The sequence below is a fragment of the Diplotaxodon limnothrissa genome, linkage group LG3 (assembly GCF_057381915.1).
Source record: "Diplotaxodon limnothrissa isolate DT_005_m linkage group LG3, D_limnothrissa_male_GT1.1, whole genome shotgun sequence".
NCBI lineage: Eukaryota > Metazoa > Chordata > Actinopteri > Cichliformes > Cichlidae > Diplotaxodon > Diplotaxodon limnothrissa.
This window is the reverse complement of record NC_140598.1, coordinates 70913168-70930806: the sequence shown is the minus strand read 5'-3', so window position 1 is coordinate 70930806 and position 17639 is coordinate 70913168. Positions and strand designations below refer to the sequence as shown.

Sequence of the window (17639 nt, the reverse complement as noted above, 5' to 3'; positions counted from 1 at the left end):
TATTACTCTTATTACTCTTTCTGGGTCACAAAATAAACTTTTAAGATATTTTCAGGCGAGAATGTAGCTGTGTAAACTTCAAATATCTGCTCAGTTTATCAAGACACCACATATTTGGAAAAGTTCGGCGATGTTTTCGGAGACGTTACCCACCAGCTCGATAACTAGAGGGTTCAAGGCTCACTAGAGCCGGTGAGAACACCGGACTCCCGGCACATCGTTTTCAGACCCCCGCGGTCTTTCGCCACTCAGGTTAAACATGATATACAAGTCACTTAGATAACTTATGATCAGTGTTGGGACTAACGCGTTATTAAGTAACGCGTTACAGTAACTACGTTATTATTGTGGTAACGAGCACAGTAACTAGTTATTATGCCAAAACCGGGAATGCGTTACTCGTTACTGGGATTTAGATGGGCTCGTTATTCGTTACTTCGTGTGGTGGCTATCGCGGAGCTTCCACAGATTCAATAACATTAGCAAGTGGTGGAAGCCAGCAGGTGGATGAAGGAAAAGGGAGGCAAGAGGAGAGACCCGAAGCGGCCGCCGGTCCGAGTATCAGGTGAACTGAACTTCAGGTAAGAAGTTATAAACTGCAGTCTCTCTGGGTCAGATATAAACCAAGTTTAGGTGGAGTTTATTTTCGTTATGCTGACTTTTTCGTACTGCGTGTTAGCTAGCATGACGGAGTTTCTATACAGCTGGGTGGGTGCTATGTTACTGATGTTGAACTTTATTTTGTTCATAAGGTTAATTACTGCCAACCGTCCTGTAAAAAAACGGAATCGTCTGGTATTCAGAGAAAATATTACGCGTTTCTTATTGAGGTGAAAAGAAACACAGTTTGTCCCGGACTTCAGCTACAATGAAAAAGGCACAAAGCTGGAGTTACTCTGTGTCTTTGCTGCACAGCTGCCTCTTCTTCTCTCATCCTCTCACCCTCCCTCTCCTGTTTGTACTTCAGTCATGAAACTGATCAGTGATCAGCTGATCGGCTTTTCTCTCTTGTTTGTTTATCGCCCACTTTGCGCCAGAAAGAGGAAACCAGCGGATGTCGCGCTAAACAACAGCAGCATGTTTGATCAGCTGTTGTTAGAATTTATTTAATATTAATTTCTAGTATCAGCTGATGTTTGCTGGAGCCACAGCTGTAAAGCTGCTGGTCATGATGTCGGTTTGGTTATGTGATGAGAGGGAAACATGAAGATGAAACCAGGAGATGTCCTTACTGGATCATCAGAGCTGAGCAGGTGATGGAGAAACAGGTTTACCTTTTAGGTGACATGAATGAGTTGAAGGGAAGTTATGAACTGTTTCTGAGAGACAAATAACACCAGCATCCTTTTCTAAGTATCTGACAGCTGGTAACTGTGCAGGGGCGGGTCTAGCAAAGTGTTGCCAGGGGTCCATGTAGGGCATTAAAAGGGAGAGGGGGGCACAAAGAAATACTTTCTTATTCTCATTTAAAATGTCTCACTTTTAAAAAAATAATTATCTGAGTCTTACAACAAACGATTGATAGATTGATGCATATATACCATCAAAACAGTGTACATCACTGTCACAACAGTGTTTATTTTCATTCAAAGGCTTTATGATTTTTCCTATAATGGTGGGCTGGTCTCTAGTCAAAATGCCCGGGACAATTTTTTTGTCCCAGTCCAGCCCTGTATGCAGCTCATCTGCAGTCTGGTGTTACCTACATCTTCCTATTCAGAAGGCAGAATTTCCGAGTTCTGAGTACAATCGAAAGCACCACGACTGCAGTTTTTGTGTTGGATGTAAAAAGCGAGGATAGAATGGCTAGGATACAATCAGGCGTGGGATTTCTCTCGTGGAAATGTGCACATTATTTTTTCCTTTCTATTGGTAGGTGGCACAGTGCACTGTGGCAAGTAAGCAAGCTAGAAGACTGGCAGAAAACATATCAAATGCTTAAAATGAGAACATGAGTAACATTTTAGAAAGAAAAAATATAGTCATTTTAAATTTGATGACAGCAATGCATCTTGAAGTTGGGACAGGACCAAGTTTAAAGAGTTTATTTGCTCTAAATGCTGTACATACCTTTTAGCATTGATAAAAGGTCTGTGTAACATACCAAATCCATGCTAAACAAACCAGATACCTCCTTAGGTCAAGAGATGCAGGGTCCATGTTTTCCTAAACGAATTTGAAATTTTGATTCATCTGACCACAGTTCTCCATGTTCCCCCAGACCATATTGGATTAGTTTTTCTATGGCAGAGGTTTAACCTGCATTTGTGGATGGTATGGTAAACTCCTTTTACATACTGTGATTTCTGGATAAATATCAGAATCATGTCTGTTTTTTTTAATGCAGTGCTGCCTGATCAGTATCCAAGATTGATTTTCACGTTGTCCCTCGTGCACAGAGATTTCTCCCATGATCTTTTAAGGACATACAGTAATATACTGTAAGTAATAAGACATCCAAATCTTTGCAATTTTACATTGAGGACTATTAAGTAGACACTCTTCCACAATCTGTAGATGCAGCTTTCTGCAGACTGGCGAAGCTCCATTTCACTGTCACGTGACAGAAAAAGCTTGGAGAACACTGCCCGTCTTTACTTCTGAGAAATTCCGCCTGCCTTTTAATATCCAGTCATGTTACTGTGCTGGTGCCAGTTAACCTAATTAGTTGCAAAATGATCTTCAAGCTGTTCTATTTTTAGAAGCTCTTGCTTTCTAAGCCTTTAGAGTTAGTGTTTCCAACTTTTGATATGTATTGCTGCAATCAACTTCAAACAGAGCTAATGTTTTTCACAAAATAGAAAGTGTCTCTTTTTACTGTTTAGCAGCTTGAATCCTGTACCAGACATCAATGGGAGAGCTTTCCCCTCCCAAAAGTCCAGCAACTGCTCTCCTCAGAGTGTCGTTCAATACAGAGGGAATGAACTGGTCCGTAAATAGCACTTTTTACTCTACTTGAGCCGTCAAAGTGCTTTAAACCACCAACTTTACTACCTTCTCAGCCACAGCCACCCCAATAGTTGATGTGTCTGCAACTGGCCCATGGCTGCACACAACTTACACATGACCCACATACTGCAAAGAATGACGGCCCTTTGGTGGCCCAGATCTGGTTTGCCAGAGGTGGCCCCCACATGGGCCAGTTGCAGACACACTGGTGGTCCTGTGCTGGCCCAGAACAGTTTCAGCTCTGGCCCCAGATGTCAGCCTAATGTGTACCTTAATCAAGCCATGTAATAACAACATGTGCCGGAACATAATAGTGCAAAAGTAACATGACGAAACTCTGTTGAGACAGTGAATGGCCTGATTCTTATATAGCACTTTTCTACTCTCCCGGATTACTCAAAGTGCTCTATACAACATGCCACATTCACCCAATCACACACTTTCTCTGAACCGAGCGCTTCCTAACTGCATTCATTCACATTCACACTCTTGACATGCCGACTGGAGGAGCCAGGGATCGAACCACTAACCTTCCAATCAGTAGGTGATCTGCTCTACTTCCTGAGCTACAGCCACCCGGTGGTGACCTTGAGTAAACCGTCACTAGGTTTTGGATAAAGTGTAAACTAACAAACCTGTCAAACCTGCATTTGAAACGTTGGCATTTGGGTCCTCTAACTAAAATAGGAAAATAGGAACATAAACAGCGCCATCACTGCCAGACCTGGCCCACATCTGGTTGACATACACCCTGCCATGACACCAGTCAGTCAGAAGTGCCAGCTTGATGCCGGATCCGGGCCAGACCTGTTTTTTATGAGCATGCCATCACATAAACAGTGCCATCTACGCCAGGCCTGGCCCATATCTGGATGACATACCACTTACCGTGCCAGAAGTCAGCCAGCAGTGCCGGCTTGACACCAGATCCGGGCCAGACCTGCCTGCTATGTGGGAAAGCTCCACTTTAGTTTAAAATAATTCTTGTATCATGCATCCAGTGAGAAGTGTCATAATTTTAAGTGGAACATAAGTGAAGACCTGCATTCAGTACAGATTTCAAGTGTAGAGATGAAGTAATATTTAATAGTATTTACCAGTAATATTGAGAAGGCGTGGCAGGAAGCGATTCCAGAATGCGCACATCTGGTTTCGCAAACCTTTGTGAATCTTGAGTGATTCGGTGTTGAGGCCAACGTGTTTTTGTTCGCTGACGGTAAACACAGGCCAGCGTTTCCCTCTATCTCCCTGCACGTCATTGGGATTTCTGATACAGACAGAACAAGAAAGGATATTACAATTACAACTAAATCAAACGAAAAAGCAGTAAAATGATCTCCAAACTAACTGTTAGATTCACAACAATTCTGCTTGCAGTCGATGTCGGTACTCGTAGTACATCACTACTTCATGTTCCATTGCAGCATGGCGCAGAACAAAGCCATTTTGCTCACTGAGAAACATATTCAGATAATCATATCTGAGTTGTTTCAAGCTCAAACATGTAGGTGCTCACTAAGGATCACTAAATTTTATTTCATTTCATTTCATTTTTGTCTGTATTATTGTAGGGTCTACCTTACAATATAAAGCGCCTTGAGGCGACTGTTGTTGTGATTTGGCGCTGTATAAATAAAACTGAATTGAATTGAATACAGGAAATGTCTGACAGTGTTTCTTGCTGCAGTCATTCCACCAAGTACTGAATTGTCTTCCAAGCTGATTAAATACTGATCACTCACTAAAATGCACATGAATTTGTAACTGTTACAGAATGTTTTGTTTTTGCTGACAGTTTATGCTACTATTAAAATAAATTGTAGCTTTCTCAATTCTTTGTAACTGGATACAATTTCAAAAGGAGATCAAATAATTTAATTTCCCCCACTGTGTACCTCACAGTGTTAACATTTACTTATTAAAGCCTTTCCTTTAAGCCAAGTAGCATGAGGGTTAACTGTCAGGAGAAGCTCTCTGTGCCTCCAAATTCATGTCAAGACTCATTAACCTGCAGTCTCACAGGAATTAAAGGGCTGCTTACTCATACAGCTTTTCCTGCATTATTTATTTTGACTGAAAAACATGGCTGCTGAGGTGCATTTGCATAAAAAAGACTGGACGTGGACATAGACCCTGATTCCATAGGTAGTTTTTTTTTGTGGCCTCACCCAGTCCGAGCAAAGTTGGCCCAATATTTCATCATACGTCGGCTTAGCTTCTCCTCATCTCGGGTGTAGTTGAGTCTCTTCACCAGTGGCAGCCCGAAAACAAATTCAATCTCATAGCCATGGATCACCCCCATCCATTCTGGCCAGGCCAGATTGGATGCCCGGTGATCGAAAAGGTAAAGATACATCCCTCCTTAAGAAATAAATGGTGGAAGAAAATGCATGAAAATTACAATTATAAATAATTAATCATCATTATTATTTCATTTTTACTCAGAAACTACAGATATGTTTTAATCTTTTACAAGGACAGTTAAAAAATAAATCATTTTTCCAACTAGAATATTTTACTGATCTATCATCAGAGTATCAACAGTTTCGCTTACATGACAAATGCAGATTAAATTGTTGTAAAGTTGTCCTGCACATTATAGCATATTTTAAACAGCTATCATCTGCATTAAAAAGTGAAAACATGAAATTTAACGCACAGTTTAATTTAAGTATCGTACCAAATTGTTCTATCAACAGAAAGCAGGTCATTCAAACAGTAGCGTGTCTGGGTATGGGATATATATACTTCTAGATCTGTCAGACCACACTGGTACTCGGGTATCCTACCTTGTGAGTTTCCACTGTTCACCCCACCAAAGTTGATGCCACCCACATTAGCCTTGAGGGCATTGTGTTGTGCATAAGAGCGAGCGAAGTGGGCCAGCGGGCAGATGACGTTGTGGTCACCGACAATGTCATCCATGGCATCACGGTTTTTTATCTCATTATTCTCATCCATCCAGTCGGTGTACTGCAGCACCACTGCTTCCAGGCCGATATCATTAGCATGAGGTACGCTCAGCCTAACACCTGGAAGAGTGACACTGAAGTTTTTAACAAGATAGAAGTAAAACTGTGCCGTAATAACCTGAAGCAGAATTAACTTGAATGTTTTGGATGGATTTATACAATTCTCTCTGCTCAGTTACATATATCCATCCAAAAAACAAACATGATTTTGGAGAACTTACTTTCCAGGAAGTCCTCTCTGGAGATCAGACTGTCGTTGTCCTTGCTGAAGCCTGGTGCTCCATACAGCAGGAAGTAGGAGCCTTCATTCTGATTAACGCCGAGGAGAATTTGCGTGTCTTTAAAGTTCCCTGAGTTGAGCATGGCCTCAGGAGTGTCGGGCAGAAACTCGCCATCCACAAGAGGCACAAATGAAAATCGGAACAGAGCGGACCATGGCAGAACCTGCATGGATTACAAACCCACATGGGACTGTGAAATAACGCAACATTGAACACCAAGAAGTGCTACTTTCTACTCCAGAACCAAGCTACTCCTTTTGTGTGACTTTTACATACTGGTACTGGGGCTGCAACGATTCGTCAACATGACGTCGTCGATTATAAAGATTTGGCAACGGGGAGATTTAAAAAAATGTGGAAGCATGTAACAGCAAACAAAGTTAAATGCAGACTGTGCAAAGCAGAGCTTTCCTTCCATGACAGCACTGATGCAGTGCACGAGCATTTAAAACGCTGGCACGCTGGAGCTGCGATGTCCAAATGGGTCAGTTTTATGAAGTTAGTGGGTTGTCTGTGAAGGTTCTCAGTCATCCAGGTCATCGTAGTCAAAGGAGCTTGCAAAGAAAAGCGTCTGGACTTCTTTAAGTTGCTTGAAGACGTTTCACCTCTCATCCGAGAAGCTTCTTCAGTTCTGAGGTCAAATGGTGGAGAGTCCCAGATATAAACCTAGTGGGAGAATCCCCCCACAGAGGGACAAGCAACTTAAAGAAGTCCAGACGCTTTTCTTTGCAAGCTCCTTTGACAAGTTAGTGGGTTGCATTGACATGTTGTTTATATGAATGTTTTTACAGTAATGTTTACATTAGCTGTCGGAAACTTCTCAGGATGAAACGTGATAGTAAATCTTTAAATCTCACACTTTAATATTGCAGTAAACCTCTTCCACCTAATGAGAAACTATGATCTATAACCAAATATGTGATGAGCAACGGTCTTTTCTAAATCTGTTTTGTTGGTAAATGATCGTGATGAACATGTTCAGAGTAATTGTGGATTCATGAACTGAATCATCTGTAAACTTTGTTAACCCTGTCAGACCCAACCCGTCAAAAAATAGCCAGAAAATTCAGATTTTTTTGAACTGAGATGTTTATTAACCCTTAAAACAAAATCCACAATATTTTTTTTGCTATATCGTGTTGTGTATGATATATTTTTATTATATATTTTTTGTATCGCATTCGATACATTGGGCATTTTTGGCAACAATGTTAATTTTAGACAAAAAAGAGTTTTGTCCACAACATTTTGAAATTATGGGAAGTACTGATCATGTTGATGTGACAGAGGTCTCAGAAACTTATAGCATTACAGGGTTAACCTGTTATTTTGGACTAGAAAGCAAATTAGTTTCCTATTTGCACATTATTTTGTATTTAAATACTAATAGCACTTTAATTTGTGCAACCAATATTTTTATTTATATGATTTTTATTTTGACAGTCCTATTGAGTCCTTTTAAAAATACATTTGATTATTTTCAAATTCATGTGTTTCATTATTTTAATTTTCTGTGGAACGAGACAGCAGAATGGGCAGATTTGAGCAGGTGAGGACTGAAGACTAGAACAGGTTTGCCCACAGCACTGTGAGAGTTGTTGAAATAATCGCTGGCTAACTGACTAATGGAAGGAAAATTGGCAGATTGTTCAACTACCAACATAATCTTCAGTTGCAGCCCTGACTGATACAGGTACATACTGGCATGGTCCCTCTGTCCTCGTTAGTCTGACCTCCCATTTCGGTCTTCAGTTACTGAAACACGGCTCCTTATATCCGTGTTTGTGCAACTTGGCTTTGAATGAGAAAAACTTACTAACTACATGCCCTTGGTTGGAGAAGCCCGTGCTGGAGAGCAGTGGGCTGTTTTGTGTTCTTAGGAGCACTCTCCTGAACTGTTTGAGAGAGTCTTGCGTTTGAGTCCGGTCTGATTTTGATCCTTAACAACATATTGTGCACTTAGTAGGAACCACAGGTAATAAACCATGTCATTGCATCACAGAGCCAGTGGTTTGAAATAAGTCTCTCGTCCACGTTGCAAACAACACGATAAGTCAAGCAGAATTTGTGTAAATTACCTGCCACTCATGATCGATAAGTTGCTGTGGACTTTTACTGCGCAGACAGTCTATTATCTCGGTGTCATTGCCTCCGTTGCAACCGACGAACTTTGCCAGCTGTGTAGCACGTCTGCGGGCTTCAGCGGGACTCACTGAGGCCCAGGGGCAGTTGGGGACCCCGCTCTGGAGGATGGCTCTAGTGAAAGTGGGTCGGCTGTCTGGAGACAACAGGTGGAATCCTACTGAAGCTCCGCCAGCACTCTCGCCAAAGATCGTAACCTGTTTCACAGAGAGAACAAACAGAAAACTAAATCAAAACAGGCTCATAATTATTCTAGCATAACAGAGGCTAGGCAAATAAAGCAATAAGAAACACACCTGTTTAGGGTTTCCACCAAAGAAATGGATGTTGTCTTGTACCCACTGCAGCGCCATCCTCTGGTCAAGGAGGCCGACATTGCCAGGAGCCTCGGAGGAGCCATGCAGAGCCAGGAAGCCGAAAGCACCGATCCGGTAGTTCATCGAAACCACAATGACTGTCTCGCTGTGAGCTAGGTAACGACCATCATACACATCCAGAGAAGAAGATCCACTGTAGAAGCCTGGAAACGTGGAATATCACAGCATTAACCTACAATATTAGAGCGTACTACAACAATTCATCACTGTTATTCAAGACGTTTAATGATTAGAATTCCAGCGTAATATCCTCAGTCCTTCTACATAAAAAATAATCTGACAGACGAGGAATTTTCTAATGTAATATATCAGGAACGGCTAACCCAGTGCTCCAATGACAATTGGAGTGATATTCCCAGTATGGTTTGTGAATTCTTAAGTACCTCCACCATAGATCCACACCATGACAGTGAGGTTGTGAGGTCTGGGCGAGGAGGGCACCCAGACATTGAGGTAGAGGCAGTCCTCATTCATGTCTCTGTTAGGATTCCACATCTCACTGCCCTGGAAGCCTGGGAATGCTGTGTCCACATACTGATAGCACGCGTTGGGGTATTCCTTGGCCTCGATCACTCCAGTCCACGGACGTTTGGGTTCTGGAGGACGGAAACGGCGGTTCCCCAGTGGGGGCTCAGCAAAGGGGATGCCCAGAAAAGCAGTTATGTAGCTCTGATCCGGCACCAGCTGGCGGATGCCTCGAACTCGACCGGTACGTGTCTGAACAACCAGGTCTCCCTCGTTCTGGGAGAAGCAGAATGGGATGATGAAAGCCAGGAGGAAGATCGAGGAGAAGAGAAGAACCACAGTGGGCTGCATCTTTGTATGCGAATATGGTCTGTGTATCTGAAGCAGATGTCGTGACTCTTTCATCAGACAAGGATGGCAGGGTATGCTCTGTGTACGCTCAGATCTACAGAGAAGACAGAGAGAGAGTAATGTGATTACAGTACAGGCGAGGACGGAGAACAGGCAGAATCAGGGAGGGAGAGATGAGACGAGAAAAGACAGAAGTATGAAAGTTTCACCAGTGTGGATTTAAGATTGGATAGGACAGACAACCCCGAACAGCCAATAGAATCATATGCAATAAAATAAATAATCATCTCAAGGGTGGATTGAATGCTCTATCTTTAGCAACTAGTGAATCTATGTGAGACTTTCTCAGTGCGTGTGCACGTCCTGGTGTAGTTTATCAGTGTGCAGCATGGCCAGCGTCGATGTGACCTGCTGCGGTTTCTGAGAAAAGACTTATTAAATATTCAACACCGAGACAACAGCAGTCTGACAGAGTCCGAGCTTCACCAGCATAAACAGCTTTTTGTTCTGTTACTGCAGATTAAAAAGCTAATCATTCAAATCTGCTTATGTTTAATAGAGACTAACATTTGCAGGATAAATATGTCTAGGTGGTGAATATCAATTTACTAAGAAGAGTATATCATGTTTTTGGTGAAGGACTGAATGTAATTACACTTAGTTGGTAGCAAACATTAAAATATTTCACAGCTCTAGGATAAGAAGACCTGTAACTGTAATGATGCTGCTTGGGTTTGGTGGGTTTCTGTGCTAATAGGTCGACTAACAGACACAGTTTATTTCAATAAAGAGTAGTCCACATTAGTATGTGAAAAACAAGATGCAGTCATTCAAATCAAGTGTCAGGGAAGTGAGGAGTGACTCGCTTTTGACATGAGGGGGAACTCTTTCACCTCCCCGGATACAGCTGACACACAACAGAATCATAATAAGAATGCAATAAAATAAGATATTTAGGCTACGTCCACACGTGCATTTCAAATGTTAATAACTAAAGACAGAAGCTTGGCTGTTGTGTAGACTCGCAACTTAATAATGAACAAAATGCATACAGCATACATACATTTAATTTTTTACAAATTCAATTTATTCAAAATCGACATTGGGATTTGAGTTGTGAGAGCGTCTGTGTTGAATGTAGAAGCCACGTGCGCCTCTGCCTTTCTAAATGGAGGGACAGTAACTGTGTGTGTGTCAGTGTTTAAAAACTGCAGACAGATTAACAGCAACAGTATTTTGTCTCTGTCCACCATTGTAGAAATTAATCTCATGTAAACAATAACGTGAGCACAGCGTGAGGTCAAAAACGGTGCACGCCTTTGACATTGCGCGACTAAATCTCAGTTTTCCTCGTCCACACGTAAACGCAAAAACTAAGTTTTAAAAATCTCCATTTTCAGTGACCCAAGACGCCGTTTACGTGTAGACGAAAAGATCAAACATAGAAAAATCTGTGTTTTCAAAAATACCCGTGTGCGTGTGGACGTAGCCTTAGAAACAGCTGTTTTATTACAAACTAGTCCACCACCTCTCACTATATGATCTCAGCATATATGTGAATATATGTTGGAACAAAACTTCATTTTCATGTGTCACATTCAACATGTGTCACTTGTACGTGACTTAATGGTCACCAAAATCTGGATTACCAGTAAATGCTGAATGAAAATTTTGAAAAAGCACTACAGGTCTGGCAGAATCCAGAGATTTCAACCATATGAACTTATTTTCTTTTTAACAAGTTTTTATTTATATAGCACTAAATCACAACAAAGGTTTACTCAAGGTGCTAAATGGAACAAAATAAAATATTTAATAATGATAAGTTTATTTGTACACTTAATAAAACCTGCAAACCCTGGACCTGCTGTCAGTCGTCGTGTGGAGGCGAGGAAGAAGGAACCCAAACGCAGGACTCGCAGGTAGGTGCAGATTTATTATGAGGAGTGGATGAACAGAACAAAGGGAGAAAATGGCTGGCTGGCTGGACAACTGACTGGAAGGCTGAATGGCTGGCTGGCTGAACGCAGGCGGAAACGGCAACAGAACATCACATGAACATCAACATCAATGACACGACAGAGAACTGGTGAAACCGAGGAACTTAAATACACAGGTTGAATGATGACAATGATTGGAAACAGGTGAGTACAGGGCTGAACATAATCTGACTAATGACACGGGAGACAAGCTGACACGGGAAAAGACAGGAAGTAAGAACATTAATGTGGCGAACCAAACTGAACATGAACAAACTGAAATCACTGGGTCAACGACCCAGGAACCCTGACAGTACCCCCCCCTTCAAAGGCCGGCACCCGACGGCCAAAAGAGAAAGAAAAAAAAACCAGAACAGGGCGGGCGGAGGGGGCCCAGGACGGAGGGACGGAGTCCACACCAAGACAGTTCAGGTGGGCGCCCCCGCGGCCCGTGGCCGAGACGAGACAGTTCAGGTGGGCGCCCACGCGGCCCGTGGCCGAGACGAGACAGTTCAGGTGGGCGTCCACGCGGCCCGTGGCCGAGACGAGACAGTTCAGGTGGGCGTCCACGCGGCCCGTGGCCGAGACGAGACAGTTCAGGGGGCCGACCGTGCGGACGGCAACGGCGACAGCACTGGTCCGGGGGCCGACCGCGTGGAAAGCAACGGCGGCGACGTGGGCACAGTTCGGGGGGCCGGCCGTGCGGAAGGCGACGGCGGCCACTCAGGCGAAGGCGGTCCGGGGGCCGGCCGTGCGGAAGGCGACGGCGGCCACTCAGGCGAAGAGGGTCCGGGGGCCGGCCGTGCGGAAGGCGACGGCGGCCACTCAGGCGAAGAGGGTCTGTGGGCCGCCCACGACGGCGATGGCGCCCGGCCAGTGGCCCAGCCAGCGGTCTAGAAAATGGCCGTTCAGCTCCAGACCCAAACGAGGCTGGGCCAGGCGAGGCTGAAGGCACGGAGGCTGGGCCAGGCGAGGCTGAAGGCGCTGAGGCTGGGCCAGGCGAGGCTGAAGGCGCTGAGGCTGGGCCAGGCGAGGCTGAAGGCGCTGAGGCTGGGCCAGGCGAGGCTGAAGGCGCTGAGGCTGGGCCAGGCGAGGCTGAAGGCGCTGAGGCTGAAGGCGCTGAGGCTGGGCCAGGCGAGGCTGAAGGCGCTGAGGCTGAAGGCGCTGAGGCTGGGCCAGGCGAGGCTGAAGGCGCTGAGGCTGGGCCAGGCGCTGAGGCTGAAGGCGCTGAGGCTGAAGGCGCTGAGGCTGAAGGCGCTGAGGCTGAAGGCGCTGAGGCTGAAGGCGCTGAGGCCGGGCCGGGCGTGGGTGCAGCTGAGGCAGAGGCCGGGCCGGGCGTGGGTGCAGCTGAGGCAGAGGCCGGGCCGGGCGTGGGTGCAGCTGAGGCAGAGGCCGGGCCGGGCGTGGGTGCAGCTGAGGCAGAGGCCGGGCCGGGCGTGGGTGCAGCTGAGGCAGAGGCCGGGCCGGGCGTGGGTGCAGCTGAGGCAGAGGCCTGACCAGGCGATGCAGGCGCGGAGGCCTCTGGCCGGAGACAGGCAGGGCCAGTAGGCGCGGAAACCCCTGGCTGAGGAGCGGCCGGGCCAGCGGGTGCGGAAACCCCTGGCTGAGGAGCGGCCGGGCCAGCGGGTGCGGAAACCCCTGGCTGAGGAGCGGCCGGGCCAGCGGGTGCGGAAACCCCTGGCTGAGAAGCAGGAAGGCTCACAGCTGGCTCTGGGTGCTGTGGCTGCAGGTCCGGGGACTGGACGGGATGGTGGACAGGTGACTGGGGAACAGGAGGCGACTGGACTACAGGGCACTGGGCGGCAGACTGGACTACAGAAGAGTGGAGGACAGGTGGAGGCTGGACTACAGGTGACTGGGGGACAGGTGGAGACTGGGCTACAGGTGACTGGGGGACAGGTGGAGACTGGGCTACAGGTGACTGGGGGACAGGTGGAGACTGGGCTACAGGTGACTGGGGGACAGGTGGAGACTGAGCTACAGGTGACTGGAGGACAGGTGGAGACTGGACAGCAGGTGAGGGAACTGATTGGACTAAGGAGACTGACGGATAAACAGAGGCCGGTGAGGCTAATGGCTGAGCTAAAGAGTGAGCTAGTGACGGAGATAAAATTACGGCTTGGGCTCGTAAGGCTGGTGCCTGGGCAGGGGACAGTTCAGCTAGTCTAACCAGTGATACTGCGAGGGCGTGAAAAGCTGGATCAGGAGGTGGATGAAAGGGTGAAGTAATAGGTGGACCGGTTAGCTCTTCCAAGCCTCCAGGGAGGTCAGGCTGGGTTCTGGCTGCCCTCAGCCTGGGCGCTGGGACAGGCACAGAAGGTGGCTGGACACCAGTCACCCCCACCCGAGAAACAGGAGCGGGTGTGGAGGTAGACTGGGTCGCAGCTGCCCTCCTCCTGGGAGCTGGCACTGGTGTGGGCATAGACTGGGCCCCCATGCTGGTGGGCAATGGCTCAATAATGGGTGTGGAAATAGTGACGGTGTGTGTGTTACTGGCAGGTGTATGGGAGAATGTTCGGGTTTTCCTGCCACCACTATCTACAGTCTTTGGAGGAGCAGAGCAGAAAAACTTTTCCCAGTCCACTTCCTCCTCTAGGAGGGAAACGTCCCATGAATCAAAGACGGGTTTATTATTGGGTTGAAGTGGAGAGTCAAACGAGGGTGGAAAACAGTCGCTGGAACTCACCACCGGGAATTGCTGAAAATAGTCCATTTTATGGCGGCGTGTGCGCCGCTTTCTCCGGGAAGAGGAAGCGGCCGGGATAAACAGCTGAGCCTCTGGCGCGGTAGCCTCCGTCGAGCTGAGGTGGGAGGCGTAGCCGTTGTGCCGCGGCGATGGTGGAGGTCCGGCGGATGAGGCGGCGGGTGTGGGAGCGAGGAGCGGAGTGGCGAGAGAGGGAGTGGCCGAAGCGCGGCGTGGAACGTCCACTCTCCACGGCAAATGCTCCGGTACAGGTGAGGCAGCAGGTGGGGGAACGCGGCGTCTCCGAGGCCCGCCCAGAGCCAAGCGAGTGCCCTCGAAGACGTGCTCTCGCTCCGCGAAGAGCCGCTGTTTTCCCCTGAGCTCCTTTGCCCAACGGGAAAGCGCTGCCTCCTGCCGCTCGTAGAGGTCCGAGTCTGCTGGGTTCCAATCGTGTCTTCGTGGCACGGGTCGTGTCATTCTGTCAGTCGTCGTGTGGAGGCGAGGAAGAAGGAACCCAAACGCAGGACTCGCAGGTAGGTGCAGATTTATTATGAGGAGTGGATGAACAGAACAAAGGGAGAAAATGGCTGGCTGGCTGGACAACTGACTGGAAGGCTGAATGGCTGGCTGGCTGAACGCAGGCGGAAACGGCAACAGAACATCACATGAACATCAACATCAATGACACGACAGAGAACTGGTGAAACCGAGGAACTTAAATACACAGGTTGAATGATGACAATGATTGGAAACAGGTGAGTACAGGGCTGAACATAATCTGACTAATGACACGGGAGACAAGCTGACACGGGAAAAGACAGGAAGTAAGAACATTAATGTGGCGAACCAAACTGAACATGAACAAACTGAAATCACTGGGTCAACGACCCAGGAACCCTGACACCTGCAAGGAGTGTCATAATAAAGTTAAACATTCACACTCCAATGGGTGTGTCAGAGAGCAACATGAGGTTACTATCATCTCCCAGGATATTCGGCACGCAGACTGGATTGAAACACCAACCTTTCGGGTAGTCGGTGGCCTGCTCTACCACCTGAGGTACAGCCGCTTAATAGCTGGATTAAGCACAGGCATATAAGTGAGTCTCTCCTGAAAGGAGGCTCATGCACCTCAAATTGCTCAAGTCATGACAGAGAGAATCTTTAGCACTGTTATCAGGAACTGGGAACATCATCTCAAAGATAAGAGCAAGCCTCACTCCAGAGCATGTCCAGTGCAATCGTGAGTTCATGACCTGCGAACTCCAGGAAGCTCTGATAAGTCTGCCCAATAATAAGGTCCAGATGGATTTCCAACATAATTCTACAAAGAATTCTGGACGATTCTGGCACCAGTACTCCACAGACCATTGCAGGAAATCAAGGAAAACAGCAGACTACCATCAAATATGAATTCTGCCAACATTAGTCTCCTGCTAAAACCAGCAAACACCCTGTGTTTCCCACGAATGTTGACCATAAAATAATCTGCAAAGCTCTCTCAGAGAGATTAGAGAAGATAACCCCCCTCTTAACTCATCCTGACCAACTGGTTTCATTAAAGGTAGGCCCTCATCAACAAATACACGTAGATTAATTTAATAGACTACTCATCCAGTAAAAAACACAATATTGTCTCTAAATGCAGAAAAAACTCTTTGATAAACTGGTTAAAAATATTAAATAATCCCCCAACAGCTTGTTTCAGAACAAATGACCAAACATCCTCCAGCTTCAGTCTCCAGAGGGCACCAGGCAGCGATGCCCGCTCGCCCCTCACTGTCTGCAGCTTTCATCAAACCAGTAGCAGATGGTCTTGCCAAGAATCAATTATTTATTTTCAATGATGTAAACCATCACCAGACCGGTTAGATCTCTGGAAAGATCTAAACATTCCAGGGTCCACTCGTCTTCTATGTTCAAGACACTCCTAAATACAATTCAAAGTGTTACACAGGTTACTCAAAAGCTAAACTAGCGACAATATTTCCAAACATTGACCCATCGTGTGTTAGATGTAAACAGACTCCAGCTACGTCCCTTCATATGTTTTGGTCCTGTCTGAAAATTGCTCTTTTCTGGTCATCATGTTTTGAAGTCATCTCTAAAGCCTGTGCCTATAACATCTCGCCTTGGTGGCAATTTTTGGTTGTTTCTCTGGTATAGCGACTTCTGTTTCTGGTCATTGCCTTTTTGTCATTATTAGCGAGACGCCTGATTTTATTTAAAAGCCTACTACTGCTCCATCACATCACCACTGGATAAGGGATGTTATGCAAAATGTCAAGCTGAAAAATCAGATGTACTCTCCACGGATCCATCAGCAAATTCCACACAACATGGGAGCCTCTGTTAACATACGACAACAATCCACCTGGTCTGGAACGGGAACCTTGAATGTTTCTGTCTGTCCTTGAACAGGCCTGTAAAAACTGAGAGGTGCACCCCTGTTTTCTTTTCTCTCTTCTTGTCTTGGTGTTATCTGTCTTTATGATTTGTGGGGATGTGGCTATCTGTAAAATAATACGAATGTTCTGTATGATAATTGGAAAAATACAAGTAAAGTGTTTAAAAGATGTTAAAATTTATCGCTATATGCTGTATTAATAAATCACAGAAAAACTGAAGAGATTATTTGCTGTGAAACCCAAAGATACATTTAATCAGTTTCATCATTTGAAATGCAAATACAAATTGAAAATTTCAAGCAATTAAATACAAATTTAGCAAACAATGACTACATGACACAATAACTATGCACTCTAAACACACTAATCTAAAGACTCACTATTAAAATCACCGTTATTGATTTTGAAGCCACTCCCACAACGTCCCCTTTTTTTCCAGAGCCACCAAATGTTCCCATATAATCTTGTGATTGGCTACTGAGGTGCTTTTTTCCACTGATACGAGAGTGAAGTCATAGTTTCTTCTACTCTGTCCTTAAAAAATATTTTTATGGTTTCTTCCTGCATTGAATGTGACTTCAACACAAATTAGAAAATGGTAGTTTGACTTAAATGAGTAAGTGATATGTGTATCCATCAACTCTAGAGGGTCAACAATGTTATTTTTACTGTAGATTATACAATCTTTTTTTACATTTTTATTCTTTATTGTAGGACAGTAAGTCCTCCTGCAGGATCACGGCTAAAGTCTGTGTTTTCAAACTTACACGTGTTCCTCGTGTCTTTCCAGCTCAGTCACACCAAGTTTCCACTGTGATGGAGGGAAAGTTATTTTCTGTCTCCACACAGACATTTGAAGACCCTCATAGCTAAGCCACAAAGGCTGAGACAGGTGTTTGGTCACACGGCCACTATAAAAAGGCATCAAAGTAAAACCCTAGTAAATGCCACACCGTCTCATGGATTAGTGGGGCTCTGGGTTTATACTAGAAATGCATCTCCTCACAGCTAGAAACTTTAAACATTTGTGAA

The 17639-nt window shown here is 45.6% G+C and overlaps 1 protein-coding gene across 2 annotated transcripts in view; it reads right to left on the bottom strand.

The window, feature by feature from the left end:
- Positions 1–17639, bottom strand: part of ache (acetylcholinesterase (Yt blood group)) — a 32142-nt gene that overhangs the window by 3614 nt on the left and 10889 nt on the right. For both annotated transcript variants that reach the window (XM_085349773.1, XM_085349774.1), the window contains exons 2-8: positions 9105–9631; positions 8641–8864; positions 8281–8541; positions 6143–6365; positions 5739–5981; positions 5118–5310; positions 4047–4216 (exon numbers count right to left, since the gene is read on the bottom strand). In XM_085349773.1, the coding sequence (XP_085205899.1) occupies positions 4047–4216; positions 5118–5310; positions 5739–5981; positions 6143–6365; positions 8281–8541; positions 8641–8864; positions 9105–9591 (1801 nt within the window). In that variant the 5' untranslated portion in view covers positions 9592–9631. The remainder of the gene's footprint in view (positions 1–4046; positions 4217–5117; positions 5311–5738; positions 5982–6142; positions 6366–8280; positions 8542–8640; positions 8865–9104; positions 9632–17639) is intronic.